The sequence below is a fragment of the Erythrolamprus reginae genome, chromosome 2, assembly GCF_031021105.1.
Source record: "Erythrolamprus reginae isolate rEryReg1 chromosome 2, rEryReg1.hap1, whole genome shotgun sequence".
NCBI classification, from domain to species: domain Eukaryota; kingdom Metazoa; phylum Chordata; class Lepidosauria; order Squamata; family Dipsadidae; genus Erythrolamprus; species Erythrolamprus reginae.
The window spans coordinates 25,774,302-25,786,934 of NC_091951.1; the positions used below are offsets into that span (position 1 = coordinate 25,774,302).

Consider the following 12,633-nt stretch of genomic DNA (forward strand, 5'->3'; position numbering starts at 1 on the left):
TGATGGAGGGAAGGTAGCCTGCAGAGCGGCTTTTGTGGTCTTCCGAGGATCGAAGCAGGAGCTGGTAGGTGAGTTGAGGGCAGGTGGGAGGAGAGTCCGGGAGCGAGTTGGGCTGTTTGGTTTCCTCCACGGCCTGGAAGCAGAGAAGCAACCGGGCTGAAACATGTCAGCTGCTGCAGGTTCCTCTCCTGCCCAAATATAAGCCCACTGGTGCTGCACGCTGTTTAACTGGTGGCTGCAATTTTCTGCTAGTGGGAACAATGAAAATGCCTCTTTCAAGTTAAGGTTGATTTTTTCAGAATGGCTTCCCTGCAGAGGTTGTGGGTGCTCCATCACTGGGGGTTTGTGACAGAGTTGGAAGGGACCTTGTGAGTCTGCTATTCCGACGCTCTGCACAAGCAGGAGACCCAATACCATTTCAGACAATTGATTAATTGTTCTCAGTGTCAGGAAAATTCTCCTTGATTGTAGGCTGCTTCTCTCCTGAATTAGTTTCCATCCACTGCTTCTTGTCTTGCCTTCTGGTGCATTGCAAAATATGTTGACCCCGTTCTTGACCCTTGAACTATTGGAACACTGCTATGATGTCACCCCTAATCCTTCCTTTCACTAGACTAGACATACTCAATTCCTGCAACCCTTCTTTATATGTTTTAACCTCCAGCCCCCTACTGCTCTTCTCTGCACTATTTATAGTGTCTCGACACCTTTTTAAAAATATGGCAATACTCCAACTGTGATCTTACCAAAACATTATAAATTGATACTAACACTTCACATGATCTTCATTCTAGCCCTGTATTAAGGCAGCCTAGGATTGCATTAGTTTTTGTGGCCACTGCATCACACTGTTGGCTTTTTTTAGATTATTAGTCACTGGTAGGACTTCAAGATCCATCTCACAGTTACTTCTATTGAGTCAGGTTGTGCCTATTCTGTACTTTGCCATTTGATTTTTTGTGACTAAATGTACAACCTCTTTTTTTCTCCACTGAATTTCATTTTGTTGGATAGGGCCCAGTGTTCAAATCTATCAAGATTCTTCTTTGTCTGTCGTTTGGGGTGTTGGCTATTCCTGCCAGCTTAGTGTTACCTCCACATTGTCCTCTGGGAGTTTGGTGGAATATAATTCCAAATGAATAAACAAACAGTGAGTTCCCCTTCTACTCATTCATTGAAATTGTTTATGAAGATATTGAAGAATACTGAGACTAACATAGAGCCTTGGGGTACTTCACTGCTTACTTCCCTCCATATAGATGTAGTTCCTTTGACCAATGGTTGAGTGTGGTTTGTCAGCTAGTTACAAATCCATCAGATAGTGATCCTGATTTTTTTCACATATGTCACTCAACACAACTTGTCGTTAATTATTTGGGGCTCGGTGCTGAGGCAGAATAAGGTCCCTTCCCACTATGTTATTCTCTTACTCTGGTTGCCTAATTATTGACATCACTAGCATACAAAGATTCCAACTGGAATTAGCATGATCAATTTTAAGAACAGAAGACTACAAATAGGCAAATTTAGATCAGCTGATAGTGATCTCGTTTGCTGAGTTGTATTGACATAATAATAATAATAATAATAATAATAATAATAATAATAATAATAATAATAATAATAATGAGTTAAGGGCAGGTGGGTGGAGAGTCCGGGAGCAAGTTGGGCTGTTTGGTTTTCTCCACGGTCTGGAAGCAGAGAAGCAACCGGGCTGAAACCTGTCAGCTGCTGCAGGTTCCTCTCCTGCCCAAATATAAGCCCACTGGTGCTGCACGGTGCTAAACTGGTGGCTGCAATTTTCTGCCAGTGGGAACAATGAAAATGCCTGTTTCAAGTTAAGGTTGATTTTTTGAGAATGGCTTCCCTGCAGAGGTTGCGGGTGCAAACTTAGATCAGCTGATATGCAAGGGAAGAAACCATGTTAAGCTTGTTATATGTTATTTGTTAACCAAACTAATTTATGAGTAGAAATAACAGATTTAAAGATATATTTGCTCCCAACCAGTATATTATGTTCATAGAAGGCTTCATTTTAACAGAAGGCTACAATTGTTTGCATATTTCTTTGGCTATAAATGTCAACTAGCAGTGGAATATACTAAATATTTTGCTAAATATTGGTCTAGTCACTAAAGTATCATACATTTGCTGATTCCTCCAGTTCAAAGTTTGGAAATGTAAATTAGCATATTACTTAATGTTCAATTTTATAAGAGCTCTGTTTTAAGAGAACTGTCTGAGAGAGCTTATCTACAATTTTGGTCAGGAAACTATCTTTACTGCCCAAAAGCAATATCAGTAAGTCTTACTAAGCCCAACATTTATTACAAAAGCGAGTACAGTTTGTGACAGTTTCCATCATTTTCCAACCATATTTGATGGAGGGGGGGGGGGGAGGTTCCTACTGTTTTGAGCCTGGAAGTGAAATCTGTGGCATCTCACTATGATACTATGCGGTATTCCAAGTATAAATGCAGTATGGAATGCAGTATGCATTTAGTTTTGATCACCACAATGCAAAAAGGATGTTGAGACTTTAGAAAAAGTGCAGAGAAGAGCAACAAAGATGGAAGCTAAAACATATGAAGATTGGTTGCAGGAACTGAGCATGGCTATTTTAATTGAAAGAAAGTCCAGGGGAGACATGATAGCTGTGTTCCAATATCTCAGGGGTTGCCACAAAGAAGAAAGAGTCAACCTATTCTCCAAAGCACCTGAAGGCCGGGCAAGAAGCAATGGGTGGAAACTAAACAAGGAGAGAAGCATCTTAGAACTAAGGAGAAAATTCCTGAAAATTCCGCTGACTTGCATCTTAAGGAGGTACAATAACTTCACATTTGAAGTATGTGGAAAAATTCAGAATATTGGATTTTATTGTATATTGTTCATGGTTGTTGTTAGCCCCCCGAGTTTTCGGAGAGGGGCAGCATATAAATCCAATAAAACTTGAAACTTGAATATAAGTTTCACAATTCATGTAAACATAATGATCTCTGTGCACAACTGTTTCAGGATCTGGTAAACAATGGAAGTACACAGGAGCTTACACAGAGAAATAATGTTGAACAAGTTATCCCTTAGTGCAGTACATAACCAATTAAGTATGGTCATAGGAATAAAAAAGATAATTCATAAGAATAAAAGGCAAACATGTTCGATAAGGAGGGTTGCTCTCAAGGCCAAATTAAAAGTGAAAAGGAAACATAATAAAGTATATCTCCAGCATGATCACATTGTATTTATTTTCAACAAGAGCTTTAATAAGTAAGTTTTACTTTGCAAGATGTAGAACAATAGCTCTCTATATTAAATATGAAATAAATACTCCATATTAACATGTTGACAAGAAAAAAGAATAAAGAAAAGAAGGGAAATAAATGAGACTATAGTAGGTCAATTGGCATTTAGGAATAGCATTTATAAGCTGGGGGTTTTTTATGGGAAATTTAAAATGTTATTAACCAATGGATGGAATAGTAATGCCAAGAATTGTCTTTGTTTAAATATAGAGAATGAGTTACAATAAAATTTTAAAAGTTAGAAAGTTGGAAGGGAGATTCGTACGGCCCGCACCCTCCTTGCCTTCCGTAAGAATCTGAAGACGCACTGGGGCCATTAGAACTCTGCCCCCTGCCCAGTGAATGTGTCGAGAGAATCTGGTTGGAATGGAATGATTGTTTTTAATCGTTTTTTTGGGGGGAGGGTTAGATTTTAATTAGTTGGATTATAATGTGTATTGTACATTTTATATGTTGTGAGCCGCCCTGAGTCTTCGTAGAGGGTGGCATAGAAATCCAATAAATAAACAAACAAACAAACAAACAAATAAAAAGTAAAAAAAATAAAAAAATAAAAAATACAAATACAGTGGTACCTCGATTCTCAACCACAGTTCTGGAAGTGTGGTCGAGAACCGATTTGGTTGAGAACCGAAACAATTTAAAATCAATTCCTCTCCTCAGTTGTCTCTCCCTCTAGCTTGCCTGCTTCTGTCCCCGTGTGTGTGTGTGTGTGTGTGTGTGTGTGTGTCTCTCTCTCTCTGTAGCTTCCGTCTTCAGTTCTCTTGCTCGTCCCTGTCTCTCTCCCCCCCCCCTCTCTCTGTGTAGCTCTCGTCCCTGTCTCTCTCTCTCTCTCTCTCTCTCTCTCTCTCTCTCTCTCTCTCTGTACCTTGCCGGCTTCTGTCTTCAGATCCCTCTAGTGTTCGAGTTCCAAATATTTGTTCAGATTTCAGGGCAAAAGTTTCTTGAATTTCCTGGTCGAATACCGATTTGTTCGAACTGAGAAGCGATCAAAAACTGAGGTACCACTGTAAATACAAATAAATACAGTAGAACCCCGACTTACAAGTTTAATTGGTGCCAGAAGGAGGCTCGTAAGTTGAAAAGCTCGTATGTCGAAACATTGTTTCCCATAGGAAACAATGGAAAAGCGATTAATGCATGCAAGCCCCATGGGGAAGGGCTTGAGCCGCCACCCGAGACTCACGAAAGCGCCGCCGGGCCGATTGCCAAGCGGGGGCGGGGTGTGGGAGGAGGCAGCGCCGCACCGGACCCCTCAGGCTGCTCCGCCCGGGATGGGGCTCCTCCGGAGGGGCGCGTGGGGTCATGCAGCCCATGAACTAGAGGCGAGCCGCGCGGCAAGACAACGGGCTGAGCACAGCCGAGCAAGGGAGCACTGCGCCTCCGAGGGGGTGGACCTCGGCGCTGGTTCGCGGGGCAGCTGGAGTAAAATCCAAACGGCGTCCTCCGGCCAGCGCCAGCGTTTGAGGCGGCAGCTTGAGGAATAAAAGGAGGAGGCGGCGCGAAGGCAAGCGCCGCTCGCCTCAGGATATCCGCGCACAGCCTGCTCAACAGCGTCTTCTCGTGCTCTTCCTCGCCAGCGGCTGCTGGGAGTCCTCCGCTCTGCCCCAAGAGCTTCTCCAAGCGGGGGCTTCGCCAGACCCGCAGCCTGGACCCCGCCGTGATTGGCCGCTCCGGCGGGGAAGAAGGGACGGCGCCGGAGAGCTCGGGCCGCTTTGCGCGCACCAAAATGACTAGCGGTCCTTCGGCCGAATACTTGGCGGCCTTTACTTCGCGCGCGCTGCTGCAGCCGCCCCGCAGGGTCCAAAGCAGCGCCTTCTCGCTCTCTGTGCCCAGCACGCCTCTGGAGAAGTCCCCCTCAGGCAGCTTCCACTTCGACTACGAGGGCCCTCGAGGCAAGAGGCTCACGGCGTGGGAGCTGCCCTTTTTGGTGCGCGCGCCCTCAGCCTCGGCTCTCAGCGGCGGCTATGGGGGCAACGGGGCCAACAGCATCTTCTTTTCCCCCCGAAAGTGGCTCCAGCAGAGGAAGGGATAGCTCGTATCCCGAATTTGGGCTCGTAAGTTGAAGAGAAATATCCCTCCCCTCCTAGCTCGCATCTCGAAATGCTCGTATATAGAGCAGCTCGTATGTCGAGGTTCTACTGTACAAATAAATGCAAATAAATAAATAAGAAAGGGGAGAAGAAAATAAACATTTCGGGCATCTAGAGATGATAGAACTAAAAAGATGGCGAGTAAAGATACCAATTGGGGAGAGGGAGAACTACGACCTAAAATCAAGAGGCATACGTGATAATTACTATTTTTGGAAGTTAAGTTATAGCATTTAATTACGAAGAAAGTGGAAAATTAGAGGTTGTAGACCCAGGCAACAAAAATAGGAGGAAAGAGACAGCATTAGAGTAATCAATGAGTGGAATGGGTGGGAGGTTATGCATGAGATAAATGAATACAGTATGAATGATAAATTTAGCACACCTGATGATGGAGAGGCAGGAGAGGTGGTGGGGGTCTATCTCTGGGGAGGCCGAGGGCCGGAATATTCCAGTTCTGCTGGGGAGAGGCAGATATGATGGGATTTGTGGGGCAGGCCATTCTAGGGGAAGAAGGGATCGCTGCGTGAAAGAGATCCCTTGTTCCGGCCCCATGAGCTCAAACTGGGGTACTGGTAACAAGTGTAATCTGGACCCTGGGCTGAATACCAGGTCGGTGGTAAATAAAGCTCTCCTTATCCGGGATATTATCCTGGAGGAGGAGGCCGACATGGTATGTTTGACTGAAACCTGGCTGGGCCCAGAGGGAGAACTTCCTCTCTCCGAAATGTACCCAGCCTTTCGTAAGCTACTTAAAACCCACCTATGTTGCCAGGCTTGGGGTAACTGAGTTACCCCTAGGCCATGGTAGATTTGTGTATGTTATGACTGAATTGTATGGTTTTAATAATGGAGTTTTTATGTGTTTTTTAATATATTAGATTTGTGACATTGTATTTTGTTGTGAGCCGCTCCGAGTCCTCAAAGAGGGGCAGCATACAAATCTAATAAACTATTATTATTATTATTAATAATAGTAGATATACCCGGAATAATATATTAAAAATATAAATATATGTAAAGGGAAAGATATAAGTTTAAGAAATAGCTCTGATGTTGAAATGAAGTTAAGGCTTCTGAATTGCTAGTCTGCTAACCATAAAATGGATTATGATTAGATGTACTCAGGGAGGGATAAGAGGGAGAAAGAGGAAGTAGAAAGGGAGAGAGAGTGAGGAGGGAAGTAGGAAAGAGGTAGAGAAGGAGAAAGAAGGTAGAGGAAAGAGAGGGAGATAAAGGGAGGGGAGTAGTATGAAATATAGAAGGAAAGCAGACTGGAGATAAAAGTATGAAAGGAGAAAACCAAGGATATGATATGATATTATGATATTTTGGATAGAAATATATAACTGGATGTCTCGATAAGATAGTATATGTATGAATGTTTGGGTAAGTTTGGTGAAAAAATAAAAATTATTTTTAAAAAATAAATGAGTGACCACACATAGAATATAAGTGCTGGAAAATCTCCAAAGGATTGTGGGGAAATGCAGACTTGGCAAATCAAAGCTGATTATGCACAAGAAGATCCATTGCATTGGATTACTAATTTGAACTTTTCTTATCACAACCAAATGAAATGAAAAAAATAATGTTTAGTTGTATAAACAAGGTACATCCTTGTTTTTAGTACAATGGATTGCTTGCATAAAATTAATTGTCTGGGTATCATTTACTTAATTTTCTGGGTACAGTGATACCTTGTCTTACAAACTTAATTGGTTCTGGGACGAGGTTCTTAAGGTGAAAAGTTTGTAAGACAAAACAATGTTTCCCATAGGAATCAATGGAAAAACGATTAATGCGTGCAAGCCCAAAATTCACCTCTTTTGCCAACCAAAGCGCCTGTTTTTGTGCTGCTGGGATTTCCCTGAGGCTCCCTTCCATGAGAAACCCCACCTCCGGACTTCTGTGTTTTTGCAATGCTGCAGGGGAATCCCAACATCGCAAAAATGAGTGCTTCACTGGCAACGGAAATACGGTGGTGGGGTTTACCAACGAAGGGAGCATCGGTGAAATCGCAGCATCGCAAAAACTCCGAAGTCCTTGAAACTCCACCTCCGGACCTCTGTGTTTTTGCGATGCTGCGATTTCACTGAGGCTCCCCTCACTGGGAAATCCCACCTCTGCACTTCCGTTGCCAGCGAAGCGCCCGTTATTGCGCTGCTGGGATTTCCCTGCTGGGATTCCCCTGCAGCATCACAAAAACACGGAAGTCCAGAGGTGGGGTTTCCCATGGAGGGGAGCCTCAGGGGAATCCCAGCAGCGCAAAAACGGGTGCTTCGCTGGCAACACAAGTCCGGAGGCGGAGCATTCCAGTGGCGGCAGTGGGTTTGTAAGGTGAAAATAGTGTGTAAGAATAGGCAAAAAAATCTTAAACCCCGGGTTTGTGTATCGAAAAGTTTGTATGACGAGGCGTTTGTAAAACGAGGCATCACTGTATCTCATCTAGTGGTGGGCTGCAGGCAGAACAAACAGGTACGCAGTACCATATATACTCGACTATAAGCCTAATTTTGCTACCGGTACTGTGTACCAGTTTGTTGACATACATTTTTTCATATCTGGAAGTCAGTGTTGAGAAAAGGTCAATAGTAAAGTCAAATAGAGCAGACAGTAATGCTAGCTTCCCCCTGTAAAGAAGATAATGGCTTGAATGAAAACACCACTAAACAAGGCTTTGTCCATATTTTTGTCTTTTAGTGATCATGGCAACATGGTGGTACACCAGAAGACACACATGAAGGAGAAAACATGACTCTGCAAATTGTGTAAATGTTTCATTACAAATTTTCAGATCATATCCGTGAGAAAGGTTTCAAAGAGAGAATTCCAGTCTGGTGAAGCAAGGAAGACTCGCAAAGAAGAGAAAACATTTGAAAGTGCTGACTATAAAACTTCCCGTCACAATTTCAGTCATGAAACACCAGAATATTAACACAAGGGAGAAACCCTTCAAATGTCCTGAGTGTGGGAAAGGTTTTAGTGATAGTTCCAAGGTGGCGCAACACAAGAGGACTCACACAGGAGAGAAACCCTTTGAATGTCCTGAGTGTGGGAAAAGTTTTAGTGATCATTCCAGCCTGGTGCAACACCAGAGGACTCACACAGGAGAGAAACCCTTTGAATGTCCTGACTGTGGGAAAAGTTTTAGTCATAATTCCAGCTTGGTAAGACACCAGAGGACTCACACAGGAGAGAAACCCTTTGAATGTCCCGATTGTGGGAAAGGTTTTAGTCATAATTCCAGCCTGGTGCAACACCAGAGGACTCACACAGGAGAGAAACCCTTTGAATGTCCTGACTGTGGGAAAAGTTTTAGTCAGAATACCACCCTAGTGAGACACCAGAAGACTCACACAGGAGAGAAATCCTTTGAATGTCTTGTCTGTGGGAAAAGGTTTAGTAATAGTTCCCGCCTGGTGCAACACCAGAGGACTCACACAGGAGAAAAACCCTTTGAATGTCCTGAGTGTGGGAAAAGTTTTAGTGATAGTTCCAGCCTGGTGAGACACAAAAGGACTCACACTGGAGAGAAACCCTTCAAATGTCCTGAGTGTGGGAAAAGTTTTAGTGATAGTTCCAAGCTGTCAAAACACAAGAGGACTCACACAGGAGAGAAACCCTTTGAATGTCCTGAGTGTGGGAAAAGCTTTTGTCAGAGTTCCAGCCTGGTGAAACACCAGAGGACGCACACAGGAGAGAAACCCTTTAAATGTCCTGAGTGTGGCAAAACGTTTAGTGAGAGTTCCAGCCTGGTGAAACACAAGAGGACTCACACAGGAGAAAAGCCCTTTAAATGTCCTGAGTGTGGGAAATGTTTTAGTGATAGTTCCAGCCTGGTGAAACACAAGAGGACTCACACAGGAGAGAAACCCTTTGAATGTTCTGAGTGTGGGAAAAGTTTTAGTCGTTATTCCAGCCTGGTGCAATGTGAGAGGAATCACACAGGAGAGAAACCGTTTGAATGTCCTGACTGTGGTAAAGGTTTTAGTCAGAGTTCCGACCTGGTGCAACATCATAGGATTCACACAGGTGAGAAACCCTTGGAATGTCCTGACTGTGGGAAAAGTTTTAGTCGTAATTCTAGCCTTTTGAATCACCAGAGGACTCACACAGGAGAGAAACCCTTTGAATGTCCTAACTGTGGGAAAAGTTTTAGCCATAATTCCAGTCTGGTGCGACACCAGAGGACTCACACAGGAGAGAAACCATTTGAATGTCCTGATTGTGGGAAAGGTTTTAGTCTGAATTTCCACCTGGTGAGACACCAGAGGACTCACACAGGAGAGAAACCCTTTGAATGTTCTGACTGTGGGAAAGGTTTTAGTCAGAGTTTCGACCGGGTGCAACACCAGAGGACTCACTCAGGAGAGAAACCATTTGAATGTCCTGACTGTGGGAAATGTTTTTGTCGTAATTCTAGCCTTTTGAATCACCAGAGGACTCACACAGCAGAGAAACCCTTTGAATGTTCTTGATGTGTGAAAGGTTTTAGTGATAGTTCCAGACTGGTGCAACACAACAGGACTCACACAGTAGAGAAACACTTTGAATGTCCTGACTGCGGAAAAAGCTTTAGTCAGAGTTCCCACCTGGTGCAACACCAGAGGACACACTAGAGAAACACTTTAAAAGTCCTAGAAATATGGAAAAATAGAACATTGATGGCAGAAAAAGACCTCATGGTCCATCTAATCTGCCCTTATACTATTTCCTGTATTTTATCATAGTATGGATTTATCCCAGGCATGTTTAAATTCAGTTACTGTGGATTTACCAATCACGTGTGCTGGATGTTTGTACCAAGCATCTACTACTCTTGCAGTAAAATAATATTTTCTCACATTGTTTATGATCTTTCTCCCAACTAAGCTCAGATTGTCCCCCCTTGTTCTTGTGTTCACTTTTCTATTAAAAACACTTCACTCCTGAACCTTATTTAACTCTTTAACATATTTAAATGTTTCAATCATGTCCCCCCTTTCCCTTCTGTCCTCCAGACTATACAGATTGAGTTCATTTAGTCCTTCCTGATAAGTTTTATGCTTAAGACCTTCCAGCATTTTTGCTGCCCGTCTTTGGACTCATTCAATTGTATCAATATCTTTTTGTAGGTGAGGTCTCCAGAACTGAACACAGTATTTCAAATGTGGTCTCACCAGGGCTCTATACAGCAGGATCACATTCTCCCTCTTCCTGCTTGTTATACCTCTAGCTGTGTCACCAAGCATTCTACTCACTGACTGTAGAAAAAGTTTTAATGATAGTTCCAGACTGGTGAAACACAAGAGGAGAAAATCATTTGAATGTCCTGACTGTGGGAAAAGTTTTAGTTATAATTCCAGCCTGGTGATTCACCAGAGGACTCATACACGAGAGAAACCCTTTGAATATCCTGACTGTAGGAAAAGTTTTAGTCATAAGTTCAGCCTGGTGAGACACCAGGAGTCTCATACAGGAGAGAAACCTTTTGAATGTCCTGATTGTGGGAAAGGTTTTAGTCATAATTCTAATGTCGTGCAACACCAGAGGACTCATACAATGTCCTGATTGTGGGAAAGGTTTCAGTCATAATGCCCATCTCATGGTATACCAGAGGACTCACACAGGAGAGAAACTCTTTGAATGTCCTGATTGTTGGATTGTTGCATCCCTCTCATCCCGGATATAAACTGTTTCAACTCCTACCCTCAAAACGTTGCTACAGAGCACTGCACACCAAGACAACTAGACACAAGAATATTTTTCCCCCAAACACCATCACTCTGCTAAACAAATAATTCCCTGAACACTGTCAAACTATTTACTAAGTCTGCACTAGTATTACTACTAGATTTTTCTCATCATTCCAATCAGCCGTTTCCTCCCACTAATGACTGTATGACTGTAACTTGTTGCCTGTATCCTTAAGATTTTTATTAACATTGATTGTTTCCTCGTTGCTTATTTGACCCCTACAGTCATTAAGTGTTGTACCTCATGATTCTTGACAAATGTATCTTTCCTTTTATGTACACTTAGAGCATATGCACCAAGACAAATTCCTTGTGTGTCCAATCACACTTGGCCAATAAAGAATTCTATGAATATTCTTATTGTTGGAAAGGTTTTAGTCATAATTCCAGCCTGGTGAAACACTGGAGGACTCACAGGAGAGAAACCCTTTGAATGTTCTGATTGTGGAAAATGTTTCTGTCTTATTTCCCATCTTGCGATACACCACTGATGTTAAAAAGATTATGAAGAGATTAAGAATTGTCTGGGCAACGGGCCTCGAACAGCAGGAACAGCTGGGTCTGGACTTACTGAAACAAGTAGGGAGCAGTGTTCCTTCTAATTGTTTTTGGGGGTGGGCGGAAAAGTATAGTGTCTGAGCGGCAGTCCCTTCGGGACTGGGCGGCACAGAAATAATAAATAAATAAATAAAACAAATAAATAAAAATCCCACCCTGTTTTGCCTCAGAGAATTTCAAAATAAAATACTGTACTGTGTGTCTATAACAGTGAGCTCATAATAGGGCAACTCTATCAATATCAAAATGTCACTTAAATAGTTGAGCTAGTTTCAAACTAGATTTTGATTTTGTTTCTCTCTTCCTTACTCCCATTCTTTGTCTTTCTCTTTTCCTTCCTCTCTTTTTTCTATCTGTTTCTCTCTCTTCCTCTCTTCCTCTCTCTCTCCTTCCCTCTCACTCTTTCCCTCTCGGCTTCTGGGCAGGTTTGGAAAACTCTGAGTTGATGATGATTTTTAAGTGAGCGATTGCTCATTGCTCAGCTTAGAGGGAACTATGGTAGGGAGTGATGAAACATGGTATGTTGCGGATGCCACAAAGTCCCTGTGGGGAATAGGGTCATCAGAGGGACTAGGGGCAACCCAGACGCGTGGGGTCACTCACGAAACTGAATCCTAGAAAGAAAACCTGGACACATTTCTCTCCGGGTGAAATGACACAGTTTTGAGCCGTGCACTTCCTTTTATTGGGGGGAATATGCAAATTGGGTAAGGTTATACGTATATGTCAAGTGGTATACAAACATCCAATAACATAACTCTAAGATATGACACAACTTCCGAGTCCTTCCTATCTACATATGGCACGTAACTAGTTTCTACTGAACAAATGTTTCTTTTTTTTCTTTTTCTTTTTTTTTTTTCAATTTTTTTATTATTTTTCATAAAACAAACATACAGACGTACAAACATTAAACATAAAATGGGGATGTATTTCCCCGCT

The 12,633-nt window shown here is 42.7% G+C and overlaps 1 protein-coding gene across 2 annotated transcripts in view; it reads left to right on the forward strand.

Moving 5' to 3' along the window:
• The window catches only part of LOC139160051 (zinc finger protein 84-like), a 64,571-nt gene continuing 51,938 nt past the window's right edge, over positions 1-12,633 (forward strand). The window contains exons 1-2 of one of the 2 annotated variants that reach the window (XM_070737576.1): positions 1-68; positions 8,099-10,241. In XM_070737576.1, coding sequence (XP_070593677.1) covers positions 8,314-9,876 — 1,563 coding nt within the window. In that variant the 5' untranslated portion in view covers positions 1-68; positions 8,099-8,313 and the 3' untranslated portion in view covers positions 9,877-10,241. Of the gene's footprint in view, positions 69-2,764; positions 2,824-8,098; positions 10,242-12,633 lie in introns of those variants that run through there. The other variant, XM_070737577.1, reaches the window with a different exon arrangement.